This window comes from Trematomus bernacchii, unplaced genomic scaffold (genome assembly GCF_902827165.1).
Source record: "Trematomus bernacchii unplaced genomic scaffold, fTreBer1.1, whole genome shotgun sequence".
Classification (NCBI taxonomy): domain Eukaryota; kingdom Metazoa; phylum Chordata; class Actinopteri; order Perciformes; family Nototheniidae; genus Trematomus; species Trematomus bernacchii.
The window spans coordinates 13,657,079-13,684,892 of record NW_022987582.1 but is presented as its reverse complement, the minus strand read 5'-3'; the positions used below and the strand labels follow the sequence as shown (position 1 = coordinate 13,684,892).

The 27,814-nt window shown below is 40.8% G+C and overlaps 2 protein-coding genes across 9 annotated transcripts in view; one reads left to right on the top strand and one right to left on the bottom strand.

The window, feature by feature from the left end:
* Positions 1-346: 346 nt before the first annotated feature.
* On the top strand, positions 347-7,044 carry prss35 (serine protease 35). The gene is made up of 2 exons (XM_034127721.1): positions 347-521; positions 4,589-7,044. The coding sequence occupies exon 2, from the start codon at positions 4,608-4,610 to the stop codon at positions 5,880-5,882; it is 1,275 nt and encodes a 424-aa protein (XP_033983612.1). The 5' UTR covers positions 347-521; positions 4,589-4,607; the 3' UTR covers positions 5,883-7,044.
* Positions 7,045-7,289: 245 nt separating this feature from the next.
* snap91a (synaptosome associated protein 91a) overlaps positions 7,290-27,814 on the bottom strand; it is a 51,431-nt gene continuing 30,906 nt past the window's right edge. The window contains exons 9-30 of one of the 8 annotated variants that reach the window (XM_034127718.1): positions 25,734-25,795; positions 25,472-25,480; positions 24,933-24,945; positions 24,514-24,704; positions 24,329-24,414; positions 22,955-22,969; positions 22,507-22,716; positions 20,844-20,921; positions 19,316-19,564; positions 16,599-16,682; positions 16,234-16,302; positions 15,077-15,220; positions 14,511-14,582; positions 13,114-13,168; positions 12,929-13,083; positions 10,876-11,073; positions 10,768-10,786; positions 10,567-10,657; positions 10,390-10,470; positions 10,112-10,231; positions 9,880-9,962; positions 7,290-8,953 (exon numbers count right to left, since the gene is read on the bottom strand). In XM_034127718.1, coding sequence (XP_033983609.1) covers positions 9,888-9,962; positions 10,112-10,231; positions 10,390-10,470; positions 10,567-10,657; positions 10,768-10,786; positions 10,876-11,073; positions 12,929-13,083; positions 13,114-13,168; positions 14,511-14,582; positions 15,077-15,220; positions 16,234-16,302; positions 16,599-16,682; positions 19,316-19,564; positions 20,844-20,921; positions 22,507-22,716; positions 22,955-22,969; positions 24,329-24,414; positions 24,514-24,704; positions 24,933-24,945; positions 25,472-25,480; positions 25,734-25,795 — 2,076 coding nt within the window. In that variant the 3' untranslated portion in view covers positions 7,290-8,953; positions 9,880-9,887. Of the gene's footprint in view, positions 8,954-9,879; positions 9,963-10,111; positions 10,232-10,389; positions 10,471-10,566; positions 10,658-10,767; positions 10,787-10,875; positions 11,074-12,928; positions 13,169-14,510; positions 14,583-15,076; positions 15,221-16,233; positions 16,303-16,598; positions 16,683-19,315; positions 19,565-20,843; positions 20,922-22,506; positions 22,717-22,954; positions 22,970-24,328; positions 24,415-24,513; positions 24,705-24,932; positions 24,946-25,471; positions 25,481-25,733; positions 25,796-27,814 lie in introns of all 8 variants that reach the window. The other 7 variants (XM_034127713.1, XM_034127717.1, XM_034127714.1 and 4 more) reach the window with 7 other exon arrangements.

Sequence of the window (27,814 nt, the reverse complement as noted above, 5' to 3'; positions counted from 1 at the left end):
GTTGAGGCTTGCATGGCTCACAATGGAGAGGCCTCAGATTCTATTGTAGGAAGCAGTAGAACTAATTCCTTCCTTCATTTTTATTTCCCCTCTTTCTCCTGCCAGGCTGGGATGCACCCTGCTGCCTGCTGCCCACCCGCACACCGCCCCACTGCCTCCCCACTGACTGCACCCAATTCAGCCTTTACCCAAATCGCTTGGTCTGGCCCCACCCATATGGGAACAGCTTTTGTCACAAGTTTAAAAAAAAGTCCTTTTCAGATTTGCCTCCCCCTCCCTCCCTCCTCCCTTCCTCCCTCCTCCCTTCCTCCCTCCTCAGCATCAAGTGCAGCCTGAGCGCAGCGTCCCGGCCGCGACTCTCTCTCAGAGGCAGCAATGAGGAGGAGGGATCGTCGCCCTGCTGATACCGGGAGGATGCAGTAACACCCGTTTGTCTTCTAGTGGGATCATATTTGTATATTTCTCGGGAAAACAAACAATACGTTGCGGATTTGGCCTGTCCATCACTCGGATGCAAGCAGGTAGGAAGCTATTGTCATTTTGCAAAGTTATGGAGATCTGTTGATGGAACCATGGGGGAAGGAGCTGTGTTATTTATTAGTTTTTTATTGTCTATTTCATATTTCTAATTTCTATGTTGTCATTCATTTCTATTGATTTATTTCTGTTTGTATTCTTTATTCTGTTTTTGTGGTGAACTTTAATGATTTCTTTGAGACATTTAATCGGATTTTGCAAGTGGTGCAACATATTCCTTATGTAAGGCATTTAACAGTAATAGTATATTGATTCGAACAGACTTTTTAAAATCCGTAAATCCGAAATAAAACAGTTTGCTATTTGTTTAAATAATGTTCTAATTAATAAACACATTGTCCCACTTCTTTCCACTTACAGTCGCGATGCTGTAACAGATATGGCATTACAGTTGTTCCTTTTTTTTACATTTAATTAAATATATATAACTTAATGGGCTATTCATTTGCTTTACAATGAAAACTGTGATATTTGGGAATAAGGAAAGACTTACCTCAGATCTTGTGTCAAATATTTAGAATTGCATCTAAAAGTATTTTCTTCATGTTACTTAAAGTGTCAGGTTTCGTGCTTGTTACACTGAATTGAAACTCTATGCTTGAGATGTAGACGTGGTGAAAAAAAAAGTTGAAATGAATGAAACAATCCTTTTTTATTAAACGTGATGTTTAACTAGACGATGAGCCAAGCTTACTGAGTTGGAGACGGACATTTGCTCCACAGCGCCATCCTTTGGTCACTTTGCCTTATGGGGGCCTGTGGCTCTTCCTGTGACTCCCCCCGCTGAGGGATGCAGAGGGGGCACAGCTTCCTCTTTCAGCTGACTGCAGTGGAAAATTGTTCAAATGAGCGCCTTCTGTGACCAAGACTCATCATGGCAGCATATCAGTTTCCCCTCTTTGCTGAATAATTGCAGGCTTCTCGTGTCTCTAAGTCATGCAGTGGGAGGTTGGAAGTTGAGCAGGGTCATTTTTGTATTCTCATTTATTGACACGGTTTAACAGTTCTTGTGGGCTTGTTTTTTATGACCGTCTGTTTGGGGCTGGTTAGATGTCGGCCACTGGGTATGTTTTATTGGACACTGTGGTAAACTTAAGACAAATAGTCTCCTTGCAGTTGGATGGCAATGCACTTTCTGGCAGAACAACCTAAAAAGAAGAGGTTATTATTGGTATTTTCAACAAAGAAAACTGGATTTGAGCAGTTTCTCTGATGATGCATTGATATGATGCTGTACATTCTTCCTGTCAGTTAATATAAGTCTATTGGAGCTTTGCCAAACCCAGCACAGTCTTATGTCCACACTGCAATAACAACTAATTGAAAGAAAATGTGTGTATGTGGACTTTCAAGCCAATATAGGATGCCCCCCCCGATGGTTTGTCCTCCATCTGGACTCCCAAAATGTCAACATGTCTGTCACACACCATTGAAGCCCCTCACACAGCCAGAATGTATGCGATCACTGTGGTTTTTCACTCTGGACTTCTGTAGGAAATGAACTGTTGGGTTTGCTGTCCTGCCGCAATGCTCCTCAATGATTGGCATCCAAATTATTTTCTCTCCTTGAGTTTGGAATGGCCCACGTGACTTCATCACCACAGCCATGCTGACGAAATGAAGCTGTCGTGATGGTCTGCTGAATCTATTCAAACTTTGCCAAATCAGAATTTTCTTTACAGGGTGTATCAGGATTACTGGCAACTTCACACACATACAGTAGAAGCATGAACCAGCAGCAGCCCACAGCTATATGTTTAATGTTGTTTGTACGCATGACAAGGAATGGAGTGTAGCTAAGGAAACCAGATATGGTCATTACTGAAGGAGAAGGTTAACCATTGTGGCGAACCTCCAAGCCACTGTCTCAGCTCGTTCAGAGGATCAGGGTTCATCCTCTCCTTCCCTCTACCCGCAGCCTCCAGCAAGACTCAGAGGAAATAAATCTCCTCTCAACCACAAAGCTAATGTATCAACTCTAGAGAAATGTTTTATATATTTAACAGAGTGCTATAATGGCACCAATTTTTTTTTCTGCAAACTTGAGTACTTTGAGGAACGCTCTTGAAAACCAGACTGTATTGAGTGTGTTGAGACCCCCTAATGATAGTCTAGACAGAGCTCTGGACCATGTAGGTGTCTCTAATATGTTGGACTATGCTGCCTCCATGTGGCCATACATGCATCTGTGTTTATATTGTCAAGGACCTGGATTGTAGACCTGGACATCGGATACAAAACCTTCTCAATTCAAGTCCACATGTTGGGTTTTTGTAAAAAAAATTCTTCCTGAGTACAGTGACGTAACGGTCATAGTGACCAATCCGCGGAGCTCCTCACACACACTCACTCAGCCTTATCTTTTCTCAGCCGCGGCTCCGGATTTCCGCACACACACACACACACTCACAGCCTGGCTATGAGTGTGTGTGTGTGTGCTCAGGCTGAGTTCCGCGGTGTCTCGCTGTCTCGCAGACCCCACGCAGCAACCAGGAAATGACACCAGTAATCCAGCTCACACTGTCCGCTCCTCGAGCCTCAAAGGGCGGAGCAGCGAGCCCCGCAACGTCCCGCCAACACGGCACCCAGACCCCACGCAGCATTCTCATCTGTTTGTCATTGCCGGTGTCATTTTCTGGTTGCTAACGCCATTGTAACACATAATCACTGATGTTCCGCTGTAACGGTGGTTGACTCATCAGAACAGAGTGGGCGAGCTGACAAATCAGAGCACACTGGGCTCATAGGGAGGGGAGGCAGGAGCTCCAACAAGGCGTGTAGGACAGAGTGAATACACATACTATACAGAGATGCTGTATGAGAAACCAATGGGATTTTGGAACATTGAACAATATAAATCTATTCTAGTATACCTCAACAATGGAATTATGATCAGTAGAAATGGCCATGACATGGGACCTTTAAAAGGCGGGGTGATTATATGCTGTTTTGTTCAAATTGTCATGTTATTGCTTGGATTACATCATCAAGGTTAAGACTCTGATGACAGCACCAGAGGAAAAAGTCCTGTCATCACTAAACTGATTACGATTTATCCAGAGGGGCACATGAATGTTTGTACCAGTGTGTACAAATCTGAGTATCTAATGGTTATCGAGAAATTCCAGTCAAAAAACATGAGTGTCAACCTCACAGTGGGGCTTGAGGAAATGTCATAGGACTATTAGGGTTCATCTTCTGACAGTAATGAATGTCTGTACCAAATGAAATGGTATTCCATCTGGTACATATGGATCTATTTACCATGATAAGTGAACATGTTGACCTCTTTGTTACGATAGACAAGAAGTTAAAGGTGGGGTAGGTAAGTTTGAGAAACCGGCTCGAGATACACTTTTTGTTATATTCCATGGAATGCTCTTAACATCCCGATAGCAATGAATATTTTAAGTGCTTTGACAAAAAATCCATAACAAAATGTCATCTGTGGAAGCCGTAGTAATGTAAAAAGCACGACCAATCATTTTAGCCGGTCCGGCTAAAATAACTGGATGGCCTACCTGCCTGTCAGCCTTCCATCTGTGCACAAACTTATCTCGTGCCCTCATTGGTCATGTGCGCGTTCGTGTGTGTTGGAGGAGGGGCTCTGTAAGGAAGTGGCAGATTTTTTCCGGTTGTGTATCTTCAAATTCTAGCACACTCGAGCTGGTTTCTCCAAAATGACCTACCCCACCTTTAAGGCTTCACTTAAGTCAGTAAGATTCATCCTCTGAGCACCATGAATATCTCTACTGAATGTAAAGGCAGTCAATCCAATAGGTGTCAAGACGTCTCACTAAAAAATAAAAATGTGATTCTCATTTAGGTACAAGAGGAAAAATCAGGGTATCATTTACATTTAGGAAGGATTCATTGTCTTTACAACACATAAATATGTCTGGACAATTAATTGAGATACATTTTTTACGACCCAAGTGGTTGACCAACTGACATTGCTATTCCAAGGTACACAACAACTATGAATCTTGTTTCTTTCAACTTCTTCTACAAAGTGTCCTTATGTCTTCCTCTTTTCTCTTCATTTTTTTAGAGCCCGCCCCAACTTAACAATGGGCCCCATTCCCCTGTGTGTGCTGCTCCCAGTGACGGTGCTGGCTGTGGTGCTGGCTGTAGCTGCTGAGGAGAATGCAGTTGACGACGAGTATACCTGGCCACAGTGGAAGGTGCCTCTGGTAAGGCAAAGACACACTGTCCCTCTAAGCAGTTCAAACTTTTCCGCGCATCCTCAGGCGCAGCTGAGCGGGACCTGTGGGATCGAGTGTCAGCGTCGCCTTCCTGCTTCCTCTCTGGCTGACCTGGAGCAGTTCCTGTCCTACGAGACGGTCTATGAGAATGGTACGCGCACGTTTACCTCCGTTTCTGTGCAGGGCCTGAATGAGGTTGCTTCCTTGTCCCAAAACGTCTCATCTAGGTCCCGGCAAAAACGCGAGGTGTACGGCACTGATACCCGCTTCACCATCTCTGATAAGCAGTTCTCCACCAAATATCCCTTCTCCACCTCTGTGAAGATCTCCACAGGATGTTCTGGGGTTCTTGTGTCGCCTAAACATGTTCTGACTGCTGCCCACTGCATCCATGATGGGAAGGACTATCTAGATGGGGTGCAGAAGCTGCGAGTCGGTATTCTCAAGGAGAAGTCCAGACGAGGGAAGGGAGGCAAAGGTAGAGGAGGGCGGGGAAAGGGCAAAAGGAGAAAGGGAGACAAAGATGAAGAGGAAGCGCAAGAGAAGGAAGGGGACGATGGTAAAGGAGACCGTAAAGGAAAAGGGAAAGGAAGAAAGAGCCGCAGTCGACGAAGTGCAGAATCGGGGAAACCTTCCTTCAGGTGGACGGGGGTCAAGAAGACCCAGGTGCCTAAGGGCTGGTTCAAAGGTGTGTCTGAAGGACTGACTGCAGATTATGACTATGCTGTTTTGGAGCTGAAGAAAGCACCTAAAGTCAAGTACATGGATCTGGGAGTTATCCCCTCTGTGAAGAAGCTTCCTGCTGGGAGGATCCACTTCTCTGGCTTCGATGATGACCGTCCTGGAAACCTGGTGTACCGATTCTGCTCCGTCTCTGATGAGTCAAAGGATTTGTTGTACCAATACTGCGATGCCAAACCGGGCTCCAGTGGCTCCGGAATCTACATCCGTCTCAAAGAGCCAGGCAAGAAGAAGTGGACGAGGAAGATCATCGGGGTTTACTCTGGGCACCAGTGGGTCGATGTTAACGGGAACGGGATGCAGCAGGATTACAACGTGGCGGTCAGGATAACACCCCTCAAATATGCCCAGATCTGCTACTGGATCCATGGGGACTCAAGTCTGTGCAAGGTAGCTTAGAAAAACACAGGATCCCCCCTGGACCACCAACCCTCTCCCATTCCACCTCTATACTAAAGGCACCCTCCCCACTCTCCAACCAGGGGCCCCGACGACTGCCTCTCCCAATCCTGCCTCCCTTTTTACCTCCTGTGCCTCCCAGTGACTCCTGTTACACAGATCTAAGATCACACACACAGCCCACATTCAGCCATACAGACTCAGTGTTGACAACAACCGGAATTTGTCTTCGTCAAGAGAACTGTGGCTGGTCAGCTTTTCTAATTTATTTGCTAAGAAAATGGAGAAAAAAATATGTATTATGTGTATTTTGCTGTTTTGCTTTCTATTTGGATTGTTTTGTTCTAGGATTTGACCTTTTTGGATACAATGTTGTAAAGGTTGTGTATTCAAATGTTAATGAGCGAAGGCCCAGGTACATTTATTCTATTCAAACTAGGCTTTTTATGGAGAAAGTTTCCAAGTGTTCTCCACCACTGTAAAGAAGAGCGCGTGCATTGGCTTTGACAAAAGACCCAGAAGAAATGTATGTAACTTTTGTTTCGCAAATGAACTATATAAAGATAACATTTTTTATAAACATTTTAATTGAACAAACTGGTGTTTTGCATTTTGTAGATCTAGAACTTTGTTTTTTACAACTACCTTTTAAAAAAAATAGAGAAAGGGTCATTATGGATCCTGGATAGATTTCTTATCTGATTAGTGAATCACACCATCTTTTCTCTGTTCTCGCAACACAGTGAAATGGGGTTTCATTGTTGTGCACATAATTATACCGGTGCTTATCCAGAAAACGTGGTGCTAATTTATGAAACTGTAAACTCTATTGGGGGGGGCGGGGGTGGGGATTTCTCAGAATATATTTTGATAGCCTAGTGCAGTTACTATGTATTTTATGTGAGGCTACATATGTGGGTTTTGTTAAAATGGGAATGAACCATTTAATGATATACTTGAGCTGTTGATATTTCTCTAATTCTGTTGGTTAATAAGATTACAAAGGCAATGTTGCTATATAATAACAAATTAAATCTGGGATGTGATGTTTTTTACTTTTTTGTTGTTTCTGTCCAAAAATTATTCGTATCCTTTTGAATACCAAACACCTGATATTAATGATGCGGATTGATGACTACCAACCATTAAATCAAGATTACTACTTGTGTGTGTGTGTGTTTGTGATGATCCTCAATACGAAAGATCAGATTAATATTTTTGTGGAATGGGAAAATTGTCGCTCACAGTGATGAACCCAAAGGAATCACCCCACTGTAGTTCCCCCGGCTTTTAGCCACCTTACTAATCTGGTAATGTTGATGTGGTGGGATGTATATTCATGAAATAGTCCTTTAATCTGACCTTTCGCTATTTTACATTATATGGAATAAATAAATCCTTCATGGGCAGTTCAATCCATCATTGAATTTATTGCACCTCAAAAGGCTTACATGCACTGGGGTGGGCCATAGTAAATAAAATAAATGTACAACTGAACAAAAATACAATTTCATGAAAAATGTTAATAATCTTCCGTTATTTTCTCTGAATCATATCAGATGCTCACAACCAATTGCTTATTCGTCCACTGAAAAGACAACACACAGAGTAAGCATTACATCGGACTGGTTTACAACTGTCCATATCAACATATTTACTACATTGTAAGAGGGGCTTGTTTTATGATGCTAATGGCTGAACAGATCTGTGGATTTCCCCATCACACTTGTGTTGTGACTAACACTATCAACTGTTTTAATTGAAAATGGGCCAAAGGTCAGAAGTGATTGAATAAAACAACTTGGACGTTAATAATGTTCAGTCCAATTTGTGCAAATTCTAGAAGATTGTGACATTTTTGAACGCTGTTTTCGAACACGTCAGGTGTAAGTTTGTTAATTCATCACATTTGTTAGGTCCAAAAGCCAATTTGGTGAGAAACAATGACTGTAAACAGAACTTTGATTCAAAAGAAAATCCTCAAGGTTCCAGAGTTGGGTATGGCATTGGATCATCTTACATTAAATACAACAATAATCATACTGACCTGGTCATAGTTATAATGAAAGCACCGGCAACAGATATATCCTGATAGGTAGTGTCAAACCGCAGGAAAAAATTGTAGTTATTTGAGTCTGTGACGAAGTACTAAAGCATTTTCTCTGGAAGTAAATTGTAAGATATGTTCATTAATAGTAATGCCAGAACAATATGGACAGCAGTATGGAGAATTATTCTAACAGAAACAGATCATATAAATAACATTAGACAAGAAGACAAATAAATAAACATAGAAAAATAAGCCACGAGTAAAAAAAAACGAAACCCACAGAAAGGATCACTTGGTCTGGTATGATTCAGAAGCCCATATAAGTTGTCTTAATATACAGTATATTAATCATATAGAGGTATTTGTTTCCAAATACTTTCAAAAGATGACGAATAGAAGGTTACTCACACGACTTACAATTTCATGTCAGAATCACATTTATATTTCTCTTCAACAGACGTACAGAATAGAGACGTAATCCTCGCCAGAGAGATCTATGTACATCAGCGAGGAATTTTCTGTAAACAACACACAACATGTTTCTCCGAGAAATCTATCGGGGCTTTGTTCGCCACTCTCATCCAATCAGAGTGGGACAAAGAAGAGCTCCTCCCCCTTTATAAGGAGGCTGGGACACATATGGGGTGGTGGGAGGGGCTTAGGACACCAAAGCACATCCATCATTCAACTCAACACCAGAAAGAAATTCAAACATATACGCCTTCACTTGCTTTCACTCACTTTTGAGGACTTTTTTTTGTCAGGGTTTTTGAGTGATTTTGTTTAGACAAAAGATAAGAACATCTACATAATCACACGCTTGTATTTTTTTTCTCATATATATAATCGGCTATGGTTCACTTTCACAGTTTGTGCTACAACATCACACAGGAAAAGGGTGGGGTGTAGATGGTTGGGGTGGAGAAAAGAGGCTCTTATAAGGTTGAGTAGCTGAACATCCTGAGATGTTGACAGACACCAGGTAAAAGTTGAGAGGGCCCTGCTCCAGAGAAGAAAGCAGCTTGAAGAAAGGAAACAGAGAAACAGGTGTCAGGTCAAAAGTGAAAAGCATATAGACAATAATTTCATTTTTTTTTTTTTTTATATATATGAATGCTAATGCTGTGTTTACATGACTTTAGATGCATGCATGTCAACATGGTGCCAAAATACATATTATTACTTTTACCTGCAGAGCTATTTATCAATCTAAAATGTCCTGGTTTGATTTGCCTTCTCTCAAATAAAATGGAACTAAATATCACACTACATGGCACACAAAATATCAAACTACACCAGATAACTGTTTCAGCGCACAGAAGCAATCATGTATCCATGGCAAAAGGCTTGTGCAGCATAATGCTAGCTCACCTGAGCTAGCTAAGGTTAAAGCCCATCGAGCTGTCACAAGCACTACGCTCTCGTTTATTAGTGGATGCATGCTTCCCACTGTGCAGTGATCTGGTAAAGTAAATAGTCCCAAAGTGAAATTGCTCACAAGGTCTGATGATTATCTTGAGTGACCAGGCCATGACCTCTGGGAGGCTGTTTTTAAAATGTATTTTTGGCAGTTTGAGGATACATAGCAACTCACTGCCGCTTTTAAAAGCATTGATTAGTAACCAATGATCCATTAAAAGAGACTACTTTAAATATTCCTCTTAAGAGCTAAGTGTGTAATAAGGGGCATTTTGCAAAAAGTCACTGAATTTAATTTTTACGTAAATGAAAAAGACGCCAGTTGGAACGGCTGAACCCAACCATATGCTTTTTTGTTTTTTATTAGGGAACTCTTACTTATTCACTTTTACATATTATCTGTTATTTGTGGATAAGCCAATCCCAAAAAAGAAATCACCAAAGTTTTTTGATAAATGTTTAACGAAGTTGTCAGCGACTATACTCTGTATACTATACTGTATGTAAAGTTACATATATAGTACATACCTGGGGTGTTATAAGAAGTCTTTGAGGTCGAGATCTGCCAATGGGTCCTTGGGCTTTTTGGGACTCTGGCTTAAAAGTGGAATCTGAGAAAAAGTCACGAAATTAAATTGGTGGATCTTTTAACAATACAATTAATATTCCTCACACAAACTATAAATTGTTAGATTATTCCAACATCATAATTGCTTTTAAAGTATGTGTAGACACACCAGGGGATTTACTATGTTCTTACCGGTGCTCCTGGTGCAGCTCCCGCCCCCCCAGCATAGGGAGGTCTCATCATAGGCTGTCCCATCATAGGCTGCCCCATCATCGGCTGCATCATGGGAGCTCCAGGCCCTCCTGCAGGAGCCTAATAACACAGGGGTTACAAATGAGAGACTTTTGAAGGCAATGTCAGTGAATCATCTGCCTTCACAAAAGTTTCTATGGTTTATACAGTGAGGCTGTTTTAAAAGCTGATGTCACAGTGAAATCCACAGACTTTGTTATGCATGATTTAAAGCTCACCATGCCAAAGCCAGGCTGTGCGCTCATTGGTGGGACCATGGAGGCTCCTGGAGCCCCGGGACCTCCGGGGGCGGTCCCTCCCTACAGTGCCAGGACAAAGAGGGTACATCAGCAAAACTGCCTTTGAGATGAAATGTGATGTCACAGTGAGGGACGCGGTGTACATGCAGATCTTACCATGGGGGCTCCTGGTGTACCCCAGCTTGTGGGAGCTACATGTGGCATCCAGTTGGCTCCTCCTGTCAGCTTCTTCTCACTCTGTGGGTCCCTAAAGGAGATCAGGGTACACTTCAGGCTTACTGTGCTATTGATCCCATTATACTGCTGATGCTTGGAGTGCTGCATTTATAACATGTATATATTTAAATACACACTTACTTCTTCTTTACTCCAAGGTCTGGACAGAAGAAGAACAAAAGGACAGGTTAGATCTACAAACACAAATGATGAAGTTACAGAAAAAAATGGTTATAAGTAGCTGTCTACCTCCAATAAGGTTGGCCAATGAGGAGTCCAGGTCTCCTCCAACAGTTTTAGAAGGAGGTGGGGTGGGAGGGGGGGCGGCTGCAATGCCTCCCACTGCAACTGGAGTTCCCATGCTTCCTGCTGTGCTTCCAGCAGTGCTCCCCCCGGTGCTCTGGGGCGTAATGGCGGGCATCAGCAAGTCGCCTAATCCACCAAACACTTGAGGAGAGGGTGGGAATGGCAGGACATCAGAGAAACAACACGGACTACAAATCTTCAAACCTCCAATCTGTTTTTTAACACGGGTAGATGGGAGACCAGGTAGTATGGTAAGGAGTCAGCCCAGCTGTGACAGCATCAGTAGTCAGCTGTGCATCACATGCACAATGTAGGACTGTACTGTAAATATATTTGAGCATCACATATCAGGAAGTTAAACACTGACTTGAAATAAACTACTGGTTTTGAACCAGGTGTCATCAAGACCAAAAGAGTTTACAGGTTTTCATTCAAACTAACCTGTAGAGAAGCATTGTGTTGATTGAGGGTTTATCCATAACCCCATTCAGCTAACTACTTACACGATTAATTTATGCTAATTATTTAAATTACACAATACATTTAGCTAACCATTTCAATGGTTTGTCACAGGTTTTAGCTAACTTTTTGACCATTTATGCACTCTTTTTAGATAAATATTTAATATGTTCCTTTCATTTAAGCTAACTATTTGGTCAATTTAACCATTAAGCTAACTATTTCAAAAAGACTATTTCTTCCTAATTATTTGCTAACCTTTTCATTAGTTTAACCTTTACTTTTAGCTAACTTTTTCATCCATTTACTTTTTATTTAGCTAACGATTTCAGCTAGGCTATCTAAGCTAGCCCTTACTTAAGCTAACTATTTAAATGATTATCCAATGCTTTTATCTAACCATTTCCACTGTTGAAATACATCGTTTTATGCTAAATTTAGCTAAACCTTTAGCTTTGTTAACTATTTAAACATTACTTTCCCAACAATGCATTACTTTAAGCTAACCTACGAAAGGCAACTATTAGCTAACGATCCACCAATTTAACCATTACTTTCAGCTTGCTTTTTCATCCTTTTACTTGTTTAGCTAATTATTTCAGCCAGGCTATGTAGGCTATCCATAACTTTATCTAACTATTCCAACTGTTTAAATCCATTGTTTTAAGCAACATTTTAGCAAGATTTTGGCTATTTTAACTATTTAAACATGTATTTACCTATCATCTGTAGTCATCTTTCTATGTACCATAAGGGGTGAATAAAGGTTGTCAAAAGAATTAATCTTTGCCACTCAAAATAATAAAATATAAAACCTGCAGACTCTACTGCAGACTCAGGCCTTGATGGCATGTGGTTATAAGAGACAAGAGCCACTGCTCAAAGGGGAAATACAAAATACAGTAAGTCTTGTCTCATGCAGAAGACAGTCAGGGTTATTGTTACATGCAAAGATGCAGAAGGGGAGAATTGTCCAAACTGCACATGCTGCAATTCCCTGCCGGGTAGAACTCACCAATTACAGATTAGAAGAAGCAAGCAATGACCCAGAAGAGAAGAACAGGTGTGGATACGGGGTGAAACAGGAAATTAAATGAAGCAGAAGACAAAATGTGTGCAGCAGAAAGAACGAAAGATTGCAGAGTGGGTGGAGCAGAGAGTGAAGAATTTGTGAAAGTGTGAAAAGTACAATATAAGAGATTAAGACAAATAAAGAAAATTCCTTGCAAGATAGGCTGCAGCGCTGTGGAATGCTAAGCAGTCAGCAGAAACAAACGTTCTCCGTAAGGAGGACAGTGAAAGCAGCACATGTCAAGGTGTCTTCATGCAGTACTCAGGCTCTCAGAAAGAGGGGATAAGTAGGTCATGGTTAAGGTACAGTAGCTCAGTTTCAATGACTCAAAACAGATTAATGTGCATCAAGCAGATAACCTGTGCAGATTCATGAACAAAACACTCTTTATATTCTCAAATAAATGGATGTAAAAATGCTACAGATTTCTGAAATGAAAAGAATGCAAATGAAAGCTTTACTTACTTGATGCGTCAAAGCCACCAGAGGGCACTGGTGTGGTGGTTGCTGCTACTATCGGTACTGCAGCAGGGGCAGGCGGTGTCGGAGAAGTTAGGGAGCCAAGAGCATCAAAGCCCGACTCCAGGAGGTCGTTCTGCACCGGAGCCGGAGCAGGAGCTGGAGCTAAGGCTGGAGCTAGAGCTGGAGCTAAGGCTGGAGCTAGAGCTGGGGCAGCAGTGGGAGCCAGGGTGAGGGACATCAGGCCTGAGGGGGAGAACAGACAGGAATCTTGCTGTGACATCATATGTAGTTCTGTTTTCTGACTCACCCTAATTCCACGAGGAACACACATTTTATGTGATTACTGACACAACAGATGGCACACGAGACATCTTGGAAGACAAATTAAATTTCGGTTATCCCAGCGGGGAAAGTGAATCAGTGCAGCAGCACAAAGCAACTGTGTGTGGCACAGAGAAACAGAATATAAAATAGCATATTAAAGATGCAACTGACACTTGTTTTTTTTACTGGTTGATTTTATACTCTAGTCTAGATAATGTTTGGTCTATAAAATTTAAGATTTAAAAAAAAAGAAGCCAATTCCAGTATTTAAAAGTCCATGGTGATACATACTGTACGGGACAAGTGTCACATATAGCACATCACAATCACATAGGGGAAGTTAACATCCTTGATCATTACATATAACACACACGCCATGTCCAACATTGACTAGTGTGTGCAGGTGTAATTATCAGTGAACCATGTTTTTAAGTGAGCTGTTAATGTATATATGGATTCATAAATAATCCATAATCAAAATAGTTCAATTCATTATTGATCTCTAGATCATTTTAAAAACAATTTGTAAAAGAAAATAGCAAACATTTTAAATTATAAAGAGCATGCATCTCTATCAGTGATGGCAAGTATCTAAACATGGTAACTAGTTCCTAAACACATACATTTTCTTTAATCCTTACTATGAGATGATCTTTTTTTTAACATATCTTTATTATAAATTGTGAATAGATTAAATATACTTTTTGTGTAATGGTTGTGTTTGGAAATGAGTTAGTAAATGTATGGATAAAAGAGTAGTGTGCATGTTTGTACATGGATATCGTTTTGCTGTTTAAAGTAACAAAGGGGAATATTTGATATACAAATGGTCATTTTTAAGTATTCCTTTAAGGTTCAAAGATATAAACAAGTAATACAAATAACTTTTTCTGATACACTTATTCTTTAACTATTGGCAAAACAGCAGCAACAGAAATGAGATGGGAATTGTCTATGATATCATTGTGGCCAGACATTTATCAGACATTTCCACTTTGGAACCGCTGTATTGTAAAATTAAACTAGTCCTGCCAAGTCTGTGTCATTATCAACTTGATGAATGCATCTCCATCATTACTTCCTGCATAATTATTCAATCAACTCAAATATTTCTGTGAGCCTTTTGCCAGCATAAAAACTTTTAATAAGACATTTCATCAAAATGTGCTGGTCCATTCAGCCTGTCTAATTACACTGTGATTCACATACAAATGCTTTGATACTGTAGAACCAAAGAATGTGAGAGTAAGATAAGACTCACCTCCCAGCAGATCATCTCCAGGCCCTCCAGGAGCAGAGCTCTTCGTCTCCTCCACAGGACTGGCAAAGGAGTCTGCAAGGCGTCCAGTTATTATTGCAGCATGAAGGGCAGAAAGGGGGTAGAGGTCAGCCCCGAACCACATACTGGGACACAATTAGTGGTAGGGGACAAGATGTTCATAATGCAATGCTTTAACTGATTCAAAAGTTGGCAGGAGTGCAGCAGACAAAAATCTTCCACCCATCTTTAATTCCGTCCAATAAATCGACATTGTTTCTATACATTTTTTCAGTGATGCCATATGCCTGTTAAGAAGACTCCTCTGGATATCTGCAGCAAAAAAAGCACTGTTTTTACCCCAGCAAGCAACATGTTCAGCTCTTCATAAAGTTCATTTGAAACATCCAATAGTTGTACTGGTAAAAACACTCAAGACCTTACTGTAACAACTGCGGATGATAATAAAATACCCAGAAGAGATGCATAAGATTACACAAATGCAAGTTCAACAATTTGCATTCAGCATGTGTGGTCATGAGAGATATGCGTGTTCTGTGGTACAGTACCCAGAAGGTCAATGACAGGTGCTGGCTCTGCTTTGGGTGGAGAGGAGGCCTCTGGGCTAGAAGCTGCTGCAGGAGCAGGAGCAGAAGCAGAAGCTGAAGAAGGAGCAGAAGCAGCCTCAGAAGGTTCTGGGGATGAATATGAGTCTGAAGAGAGAGACGGCCAGAGACAGAAGCAGGAAGAGATTCAATTACTCTCAATGACTACATTTATCAGTGACAGGGGAGAATGCTTTGCTCAGTATGCCTACTCTAAAAGCATAGCAGACATCGAGAGAAGAAGCAGGCTTCTGCATCTTAAGGGAACGTTTGGATTGTTTGATGTGGGATTGTATGAGGTACTTATCCAAAGTCCGTATTTTACCTACAGTGAATGGCGGACAGCCCGCCCCCAGTTTGAAAAAACTGAAAGGGGCAGAACTTAAAACTGTTTAAGCCACCTTGAAATAAATCAATATCAGTTTAAGTGTACGCTTTATTTAGGATATATTTACAGATTTACCTTGCAGTTGGACAGCCCATTCTTACAGAAGCCATTATATTATTCTATGTTCCTCTTCAAGGCCACGAGACTCAATTGACACAAACTGTTTCTGTACCTCACAGAACACATTGGTTGCTGGTCTTCTGCTGCCTTGATTTCAAAGTCTATTTGTACCTGTTTGGTAAATGTATAATTATTTTAATGTTGTCTGGTCTATTTGAAGAGAGCATAGATAGCGGCTTTAGTTATTCGTTGAAAAAGAACTGTCTCCCAGCAAGGTCAATTGGTGAAAATATTCTAAATATAGCCTATACCTTGGGCTTTTCTATTGAGTTGCTATAATAGGTTTTGCTTCTGCCCCACCCAAAGCAATACATTGCTAGAGATTCTGTGCTGGAAGTCCTGTCTGTTTCTCCAAACTGGGGGCTTGCCGACTATCATCTTCTGAAGGTAAGACAATGGATAGTACCTCAAACAACTCTACTTCAAAACAGTCAACAATATCCCTTAAACTGTGTATCCACATCCTTGAAACGTGCACCATTCGTAGCACAGAACTGGTGTGTATGTGCGTGCATACACCAGCACCATGCAACAAAAACGTCATAAAATTTGAAGCTGGCTGCACTCTTCATGAGAAAAAGGAAAACAGTGATGCAGTAGCAGCTTGACTTACCGGTCACAATGTCTCCAGAAAGAACCAGCTCGGGCAAAGGTGAGGGCCCGCGTGAAACAGCAGGAAGGTCTAATTTACCAGCGCAAGCGATAGGCAGAATACGAGAAAGAAGAAAACCATAGAGGTCCGGAAGCAAAAAAAAATGTGTTAGCGTGGCAGGTAGAAAGACACAGCTAAAATAGAAAGCAGCCACAAGACAATCCAAGACTTGACGCGTGGGTTACATGCACAGTTCTCATGCCACTATGGGGGACAAACCAAGACATGTGGGGGAAAGTAAAACAGTCGACAGAGGAGTAGACGTATGGAAACCAGAAGAGATGAACAGGTTCCACATACAGACAAATGGATATCAACTCCTGTACCTGCACCAAAAAGGTCTACGCTAGGAGTGGTAGCAGCTTTGGATTCTGTGGTAGGGCTTTGCTCAGGCATTGAATCAAACATATCTAAGAACAAGGACACACAATCAAATGTACATTCAGATTTCAAGTCCAGTGCATTCAGAGTGATGAGTTCAGAAGAGAGATGAGGGAAAGCAGATAGTTGGGTCATTAAACAGGGTAAGTTGCTGTGTAACAATGCAATGCAAAACGGAACAGTGCAAAGGTTAGAAGGGTATATTGCTCAGCATGAAGACTACGCTATTTTTATAATTGAATCTTGATGACATTCAGTGGCGGCGCCAGAGCATTTTTGTTGGGTAATCTATGGTAGGGCTAACCCATACAGTGGTGGTGCTCAAGTCAGTATTTGCAATGTAATTACATACACGCTATATCGCCCCCCTTGACAGTGAAACGCCACGCGTGAGGTTTAGATTATTTCCCTGTCTCAATCAAAATGGAACTGTATGAAATAAAACGGCACATTTGTCTTGTAGTAAATAAAAAGGGATCACTGTGAACGTGACGTATGATAGTACACGTTTGAAGATCCAATGGGGATACTGAATGGCGGTTTCGAATGATCTCAATCAGTAATGCATGACGCAGACCCAACGTTTCGTTGCTCTGATTGGCTGTAGGTCTATTCAAATTGCATTCGGAGGCATTTTGATCTGACCGCGGCCGCGCTGATATTATAACGCCAGAGAATTTCCACACCTTTAGTGTATAAAACTCCCCCACTACTTAGACTATTCCTTGCACCCCTCTTATAGCATAAGCCCGAATGGTCTCAACCATATTGCATCAGTAACGTGCACTTGTTGTTACAGCAGGATCAGTTTGTGTGCTGTGGACCAACACAGTCTCACGGCATTTCGTGTTATAGTCACGAAATTAATCTATTGATTCGTGTTCACCAACACGATTTCGCAATTTTTTTCGTGTCACACAGAACGATTTTAAAAGCAATGTAAATAATAACAAATTAGAAGGAAAAAGACATTTAAAAAAATACAGATTTCAGTATTCTGACACAGAACGATTTTAGAAGCAATGTATTTCTATTGGTAGTATGTTTCGTGCCTGCACCAAATAATAACAAATTAGAAGGAAAAAAAGATGACATAAAATACAGATTTCAGTATTCTGAGGCTCTGAGCCATTTCTTTTCCTCACTGATGGCAAAAAAACTCAGACATTATACAATTTAAAATAAAAGGGATAGGGTTAGGCTTAGGGTAAGATATTGAGTAAGAACATGTTTTTATGAACCACACAGCTTCTGGTCTTCCAAGACCCGACCGGACAAAAAGACGTGTTGCAGGCACGAAACATACTACCAATAGAAATACATTGCATTTCAAATCGTTCTGTGTGACACGAAAAAAAGGTGAAAATCGTGTTGGTGAACACGAATCAATAGATTAAATTAATTTCGTGACTAATAACACGAAATGCCGTGAGACTGGGTTGTGTGGACACGACCCGTATATTTTCGCAATCCGTGTTCTCAACATTTAGCATTTCGCTTATTATTTAATTGAATTTGCATCACTTTTCATGGTGGGGCTAAGGTGGGGCTAAGCCATTTCTTGGTATGGCTGTAGCCTACCCCAGCCATACCCTGGCGCCGCCACTGATGACATTCAATGCTTTTTGCTATCAAATAGCAGTTATTTTCCAATCTCCAATGCTAGTGCCAGCAGTTCTTTGAGGCTATAGTACTTACAGTAGGTATAGCTGTGATTTGAGCTTAATGTTAGCATAAGCCTGCTAACATGCTCATGAGGACTGAGCTAAAATGCTGATATTAATAGACTAGCAGACTTTAGCCCGTTAGCATTGCTAACATTTGCTAACTAGTACTTAACAAAACTGCCAATTGTTGCAAGTTTTAAAATGTTTAACTCATGACTATCTGCACAAATCTAATAGCAATAAATCAAATAGTTGTTGAGCTATTTCAGCCTGGACAAATGCTGAGGACTGGCTTACATTGCTCTATTTTGAACCATGCCGCTAGCTCAGCTACAAACTTCAATAGCTCTTTTTTTTTATCATGGGGTAGCGTATTTCTATCCAATGGATCCATTTAACCATTATCTATGCACACTTTTTCTGAATTGAAAGATATCGATAGAATATACAATTTCTGTCATTGAGCAATATTCCCTTTTAACTAAAGTGCATAAGCTACAATAAAGCATTCTCAGGTAACAGTTTCTAAAATACAAGCATGAGAAGAAAACAATTTTCTTCCCGGAGTCTGTTTGTTAGTATTAGGTTCATATAATCAAAACAAGTTGAGCAACCTCTGTCAATAAAAAAAAGATTATTAAGTTATTCTCCAAAGATGTCAAGTTAGCCATTTTGGTCCCCAACAATAACCATTTAAGGGGTTTATTTTACAATTGGCTTAATTTTTGATACATTTTGTATTATGTAAAAGCTGCAGAGGAGGTCAATATGCTTGATTAACTTGACTAAATGATCTGTATCTAAAGGGAATGCATCATGGAAAATAGACAAAACAAATCTGGAATGTAGGGACTGGGCAGGTTATTATCATCGCCACTACTGTCATCATCACTAACAAGGGCAACACAGTCATCATCATTATCAAAGCAAATATCATCATCGTCACAATGCAGGGCAATGCAGTGAGAGGCATAATGAGAGCGAGAAGACTTTACCACCAAAGATATCTAGAGTCGGAGCGGCTGCAGACTCTGTGGTGGTGGTGTCGGTGGTGGTGGTGGAAGAAAGGGTGGGGGTAGCGGGGGCAGCGATGGGGACGACGATGGGGACGACGATGGGGACGACGATGGTCGGCGCCTCACTAGAGGAGGGAGTGATGATGGCCCCCTTGTCAGTGGGCCTCATGGCGAACAGGTCCATCTCTGGAGCAATGTCTGCACTCCCCTCTGTCGTAGCGAAGGGGTCTTCAGGAAGAGCAGCAAGGCGGTGGTGATGATTAGTTAGGAGGGGGTTATGATTAGAGAAGAAGGGAAGGGTGTGGTGAAGTGGATGAGGAAGGGGAAGGAGGGATTTGTTAAAGCAACAAACACTGTAAAAAGCATGTTTGTGAGGCTTCTGAAGCTTTAAATCCCAGTTAGGTACAAAGGAAGTCAATCAATAACACGGTCACTCAATAACCTCAATTGAGAATTGCTTGCTTCCATTAAATAATAAGACAGTAGGGAACATTTCTTCAGTAAATAATAATGGACTACAACTTCTGGTCGACTGGCCCACAGCCCAATTAGTTGTGTTACTAATGAGAACACCCAATTCAGTGTCCCTGGTTCATTGTTATTATCTCCATTAGAAGACAATGAGATTGGTCCTGTGTGTATCTATGTGTCTATCCACAGCTCATCTTGCATACTGCTGGACCCATCAGCATCATATTTGTTATGATCATTTATGACTGTTCTCCTAAGGACTTCTTGTATCATGGATTGTTGACTCAGTACTCACAGCCAGTAAGTACCACAACAACTGGTTTAGCTTGGACTGTTTTGGAAGATGTGTGTGGCTAACAGTTAACAGCTAACAGAACTAAACAAATAGCAGGACTGAAAGTTTTCCATTCAGAGAAAGCAAAGCATTGACTGCAATAACTATTAAACTACTGGCAGAATTCCATGCAACTTGGTTGGTTAGTGTAGCATGGGCCAATGAAGAACCCTTTATTTTGGTGACGCAAATTGAGCAAAAAAAACCCAAACTTTTCTCATCTTAACACTGCGAGTTATAACATTTGCATGGTCCAAAAGCTATTTGCAAGAAAAACTGTGTGGGAATGTCATAGATTGCTCCAGTCATTGTCCTGTTCATATGCAACGCCAGAGAGAGAGACTTAATTCAGTTATAAAAAAAGGTAAGAAAAGCTTGACAATGACTAATCACCAGGTAGTATCAGGGGTAAGGTTTAACAAAGACAATTGTCTTCATTGTTTGAAAAAAAATAGCTGCACTGTGCTTTTTACTGCACTGGGTGAATATTAAGAGGAAAAGTGTAGTCGAGATGAGGGAGGAGAGGGTTCATGGCTGGGGCATTAGAGCAGGTTTGGGGTGAGACAGTAGGCCCTTAGGCATGTGTTGGTTCTACTGTCTCATATGTAAGCAGAAGCAGCTTTGATATAATAAAAGCAACAGCTTTCCCACACACACACACACACACACACACAGACATATAGAGGCTGTTGAGTCACCCACCAGATCCACCAAAAGCATCAGCAGCGGGGCCCGCGGCCACAGCAGCAGGACCGTCTCCTGGGGAGGGTGCAAACGCATCTAGGGTATAGCAGACGAAAAACAGCCAGACCGCAAACGCAACAAACATAACACCCGACAGACACATGGATGTAAAGAACAAAAGATGAGTCAACAGATGGAATGGACAGAAAACAAAAATGAAAGGTCAGCATTAGGATAAAAAGCAGAGAATACAAGAAATATGCAGCCCCGTACTTGCAGTGAATAATCTGATGGTAGCATCAGTCTCTTGGTGAGTTTTGAAGGGCTGCATAATGCTGCATTCAGTGAGTGCACCACCTGTGCAGGTTTGTGAAATGAGGCAAGTTGTCACAAGTTACTTGTACTCTGTGACAAGAGGGGGAAATGTCAAGGTCAAGGACGAAAGAGGCTTTCTTTGAAAAAAGAAAACCTCAATTAGCTCTTTTCAGCAGATACTTCTCTAATTAAATAAATCCAGCCATCATCTTGACATATGTGTGAAACTGTTAGTATGTCATTAGGGGGGAGAATCATTAAGGGTGATGGACAAATAAACCAAAGGGCAATAGATCACCAAAATATGAGTCATAACAGAAGATTAATTACGATGCTGTGGGTTAATTAAGGTGAGTTGATGAGTCTCTGATGAAACACATTCATGTCCAATCTAATAATAAGTGTTTTGTAGCAATTGTGCAGCCTTAAGTAAACCCAGAGAAAAGCAAGTAATCCACAAAACTGGCTCATATTGTTGTGATGTGCTCAATGCAAAACAGAGTGTGTGAATGCTTGACGTTAGTACGTTAGCATGTTAGTGTACATGGTTTTAACAAAGCTGAATGCTAAACATTAGAAAACATGATATAAAACTATTACTTTTGAGTGACAGCACTATTCATTTTTTGAACAGTATATAGGGTACCCGGCTCAGAAGGTCATTTGAAAGAAACAACAGAGTTGTGATGAAGACATTTCCAGAATCCTCAAAGACCGGATGAAAACGTATTCCACTGCTGAATTAGGAAAGGTGCACCTCTTTTGGTCTTTCCAGTTTTTCATATTAATCATACAAAATAAAGCATTATACTACACCTTTCTACTCCTATACAGTTGCAACTTATCAAAACAAATGTATACAGATAGTAAGAAGCGTCACTAAGGTTTCTGGAAATACTTTCAATGAGCAGTTTGTGTTTTCTTGAACAGCCCTTTACATTTTTCAAAAATATGTAATTTTACTTTTTATAATCTGATGTTTAGCTATGAACTCAAATGTAATGGCAATACTTGAGCGTCACAATCAGGGGCTATGATGCCATCGGCCTACTGTAATGCCATAAAATACATTTCCATACTTGATTGTAGCAGAAACAAATTGCATGAGATTCTCCTCATTTCTAGATATCACACAAAGTATGCATACATCACATTAACGTATAATCTGATGTACAACAGCCTGTAGACTTTGTATGGTTTTTTAAGAAGTAATTTACTTGTTTAAATGCAAAATATAGGGAGTAATAATACAATCCCATTGCTTTCCCTAAGTTTTTTACAAAGTAATCAGCAAAATACTAAAATAAAAAGGGGTTTGGTGTAGATAAGCTGGCAGGCCTACAGTATATCCCCGACCCAGACTGACCTCCGAAAAAGTCCATCTCTACGGCTGTGGTGGGAGCTGAAGCTGGCAGTGAGGCGGGGGCCGGGGCGGCTGCAGCAGCAGCGGCAATAGTAGCTGCAGCGGAGGGAGGTGCGGGTCTTACAGGAGCAGCAGCTACTGCAACAACCACTTCAGCTGACTCTTCCTCCTCTAGGAGAGCTTCAGAGGCTTCATCAGCGGCAGCCGGAGTTGCTATTTGTATAAACCCCATCAGTCACAATCCCCCAGAAGAGAGAAATAGGAGAAAAAAGATAGAAGGAAGACGGCAGTGTCAGAGAGACTGAAAAGTGTAAAAAAAGACATGCTTAGCAGGCGCTAAATGTGAAAATAGTTTGACAAAAGGTGAATTGAGAAATTCAGTTAGAAAGCCAAGTGGAGAAAAATGAAATGCCTGCAGGCCTTTCTGGGATAAGATCAACAGAGTACTCACCCTCAGCCAAGAGATCTGCACAACAGACAGACAGAAACACAGGTGAGAGGATGATTGATTTGTATGAAATTCAGAAATGTTTGTATTTGCAAGCTGCCAACACTATAGAGAACAAGCCAGATAAAAAGCAGTCATGAGCCAATCGTAAGTTCCAATAAGGCTAAAAGCTCCTTTCTGTAATTTAGAGAACAGTTGGACTACGGCCATGTTCAGGGTTGGGATGTTGGGATAAACGGAGGGCATGCCAAAGAGCAACATCAGCTTTGAAATGGGAAATGCTCTGTAATTGATACGACATTGTTCAAAAAAAGCATCAACAAGGGTACCACTTCTTTAATGTACTATACGGAATCATTATGAAAGACCACTGCTGTTTTAGTTAATATACTAAAGATGTATACAGTATACTTGCCATTACTGGCGATCATTTTTTCAAATCAGACAATAGATGTTTGTATTGATTTCCCCTTCCCCTGCCTCTTCTAAGCAGCAATTATTTTCCATTACTTTTACTGTAATATTCAAATTACTTGACAGGGACCTCAACTCACTTTATGCTTTGAAAAATGGTCCTAATAAAACAAGTCTGTATTTGAAGAGATAACAAATCTAAACATCAGCATGGTTGTGTTGCCTTTGATCGAATTCATGTATATTAAAAAAGGTTCTCTGTAAATACACACAAGTTTAGGCCAAAGAACATCTCATCAAAAATAATGCTAGACTTACTGTTTGTTTATTAGCTCTGAACTAGGAAAAGCTGAAACCGTTAGCATGTCCGGCTACAGTACCTAGCTTAGTACCTAGAGTTGTATTTAAGCTTTCATTTGAGTCCTAGCAGCGTCTCGTTAGCTCAATATATTTTGATGTAGGGTGACAGGTTACATTAGGTTTAATACTTCCAGTGTAGTAACATAATCTACTCACTGCATCGAATGGTAAAGTTAAAACAGTGTTTTCAACCAAATTGTGGGTTAGCAATTAGTTAGCTAGCTACAGCTGCTAAAATCTGCTAGCAAGAGTTGTCATGCAAAAGGCATAGAAATGAGAAGTTGAAATCCAGGACCCATTGGTAAGAATTCCATAGGGTAAACCTACCACTCAATGATGTTTGAAGAGAACTGCAAACAGGGAAAGCGTTGGGCTTTTAATTTGACCAATTTAAGAAAGAAACATCTGGAAATAATTGGTTCATTTTTTTAAGGATATCAGCTTCTTAGAATGAACAGTTAGATAGCCCTCATGGTAATAATTGTGTCATTTAAATTGTAAAATTCCTTATTGGCCGATTTAACCGAGACTGAGTGGCTGGGAGGCGGGGTTAAAGGAAATGCTAGTGCACTAAGCGGAAAATCCAAGTTCTGCTATTCTCACCTCCCCATCCAGTCATGGAGGAAGTGGCTCCCTTTGTTGAGGAGGAGGCCATCGGGTCGAGATCCAACAAGAAGCAATCAAGATCACTATCACAGAAAAAGAGAGAGGGGGTTGAGAGACCTGTTTCTAATGCAATACCGACAGCTCAGCTCAAACACTTTGGAACATTGTTGAGTGACTCTTACTTGCTGGTAGTAGTGGTGGTTGGGGCTGGAGGGGTGGGGGTGATAGTGGGTGGAGGAGGTTTGACAGGAGGCCCGGGGCGAGCAGGAGGGCCCCCTCCAGGAGTTGGAGCGTTGCGCCTGGCTGGTGCAACAGCAGCAGCAGCGGCGGCGGGGGGCACAGGGGGCGCGCTGTTGTTGGCTGGAGCCTCCTGCTGCAAAAAAAAACACCCCCCCTGTTAACATGAAACGTGACGCTGTTATATAAGCAGCTTTTCAACACATGAATTCACAATGAATCACTACTTGTTTGTAGTAAACTGTGAAGGGTAAAGGTACACGTCAAATTAAGCATTTATAAATGTTGTAGTTGTTAATACACAAGTGCTATAAAGACTATCATTATTAACATTACATAATGATTATAATGGAATATAGCTTACCTTGGTGGGCGATCTGCAAAAACAATGAAAGCAAATGAGTTAAAGAGTTTCCTGATGTACATGCTGAAACATAAAAGCTGTTACGGAGATGGGAGGCAGCAAAGTGACAGCTTAAGTGTTACTTTGGTGTTGTTTTTTAGGCAGGCAACATGTCAACGCAATTCCATTTAGTACACGACTGCAATTAAAAGGGCCCACGCTGCACTGCTGAGTGATGGTCCACTTTGACAAAGCTTTGTTTTTCCACATTACTGACAGGAAGTAATGTTTCTGAAAGGCATGCGTGTTAAAGCTTTGTTGCAGTCAGGGACGATTGTACGGTCACATGATAACAAAGATGATTATGTTAGTAGGGACATGAGTTCAAAGGGAAGACTTCCCCTTGTACAGTATGTCAACGACAATAATGATGGAAATTATATTAGATCACAAACTGCATCTTCAACACAACACAAATGCCGACTCAGATGTAATTTCTTCAGAATGACTCAAACTATAAATTGTATTTAGGTCATTTCCCATTGACAGAGAATACTTACTTATCCTCTCTGAGTTAAGCAAAGAGAGAGGGAAGTGCATGTTAGAGAAGTAACAGGAAATAGTAAGGTAACCTATGATGTAACACTGATCACACAGGCCAAAGAGAAGGAGCTAAATCACTGTAATAGCACATCCAGCTATCTAGAGCCCAAATCACTACAGACATAGCTTTTAGCAATCCAAGAAGCATTAAACTAATTACAGGATTATTAGCTTCAGATCCATGAAGTAAACAGCTTGCAGCTATATTGAACTACTTACGGCTTCTTTCCCTCCAGTGTGTCGAGGTGGGTCTCCAGGGACTCCAGAAGACTCTGTGGGGCCTGTGGAACAATAAAGAGAGAGTGATACAACCGGGACTTTCACATTATAAAGACTTATGGTCAGGAAAAGGCTTACAAAAATTATTTTACTCCACAATAGAACACGGTGGATCACACTGGCTCAGAACGTATGAGTAACTGACTGATTCTGAGACGATGCTTCCTCTTTGAGTCTTTAAGTCTTTATATTAAAAACGATTGAAAAAGATACCTGGAATCCTATTTTCAAGCCAGGCAAAGGGGGGTAATATTCAAAGAAAAATGTGGAATTATGGAGATACATTTACGAGAAAAATGTTTGGATATTTTCTTAGATTTAAGTCATAGTAACATCTTTCTTGAAACACAAATGACAAATGACAGACATTGTAATCTCAAACTCTATGAATTATTCATCTTTGAACTTCAGTCTCTCACTGGGTTCAACGCTGGATACATTGCTTTTTCCAATGTACACGTAAATTGGTGTATGAATCTTAAATTACGATTTTTTTATTAAAACTGACAACCAAATGTTAATCAAATCTACACGCAATCTAAAAGACAAAAACCTTTTTTGGGGCCTTTTTTTCCGAATTAAAAAATCCTGCCAGTTCTTTACATTTCAAGTCATACATTTATCTAGTCAAACTGGTTTGCTGTGTGCTGGCTATCAATATTTGTCCAGCACCAACCAAATGTGTCGTAGCATTGAGTTTCCAAAATTCATTAGGGTTATTAAACTGGATACAACAAACAACAACCTAAAAACAATTACCAATAACACAGCAACATAGCCAAGGGTTCATTGCAATGCTAATAGAGATCAATGTTCCAGCCAGCCACGATGCAGAGCTGCATGCTCATTCGGGGCAAAAAGGGACATTATCACCTCCCAACATGCAGTTAAAAGGATGGTTCAATATCCAGCAGGCCTATTGACAGAGCTCAAAGCTAAATCCGCCAATAAAATGAGTCATTAATTCACTTTTCCTTGATTCCCTGCTCCATTTCCTGGATTTATCCATTTAAAGCTGTCTAGTCTATTATTCCTAAAACTTAAAAGGACCAACAAGGCAAAGAGGCTGATAATTGTTTGTCTTGGCACTAAGAGGGAACATTTATCATCCAGAGACTTTAATGTGTCTGTTCCTAACACGCAAAAAAAGACTTTCTGCAGGCAAAAAAAGACACAACAGCTCTATAACAAGAGACATATAGGAGAAGTTACCATCCGTAGATGCCAATATAAAAGTTGCTGAACCATATCCTAGTGGATGTGACAGCTGGCCTTCTGGCACTATGTTGGAAATATGATGTGATATGATGGACTCTGTCACCTGTGTCTGTATCTACTCACTATTCTAAAAACAGAGTGTGATGACATAACAACACTTCAGATGGTGATATTATTCTGACTTGTTTGTGCTTCAGTAATACCTCCTGGGAGGGATAAGAACAGAAATCTGTGTTTAAGACTGAGATTTATCCACTACAGTGCGAGAGATCCAGGAGATTGATATAGTTTGCTTCACTGGACACATTGATCAAAATGTATCACCACCAGTATCTCATTTGGAAAGACCAGGCTTAAATAAAATGAGATGGGTTTTGAAGAAGGATGTCATCCTGTCCTGATAATTTATTGCAAAATGTTTCTTGGCAAACACTGGTGGACATAGGATAGTAATACAAATGGTGGTGTCATTCAAAAACCGTCACTGACCTTGCATTTATCAGGCTAGCAGAGACATTTAGCACCATTTTGTAAAATGCTTGTAAACTATACCCTAAAGAATCAGAACCAGTGTTTCCCTAGGTTTACTGCTTTGGGGGGGTGCTGCCAAGTTACTTTGGTTTGAGAAGTGGGGGACACACAAAACAGCGGGTCTGGGCCCTCCGCAATGGAAATAGATCTCGATTTGAATCCCTTTTCCTGCCTTTCTAACAAAATATTTGTTAGGACTATGGTGCAATCCAAGAAAATGTGTAGTGTATAATGCCTGGCAAACTCATCGAGTATCCTATCCATGTGAACCT

Coding starts and splice junctions, on each gene's coding strand:
- prss35 (XM_034127721.1), top strand. CDS start 4,608: ATGGGCCCCATTCCCCTGTGTGTGCTGCTCCCAGTGACGGTGCTGGCT.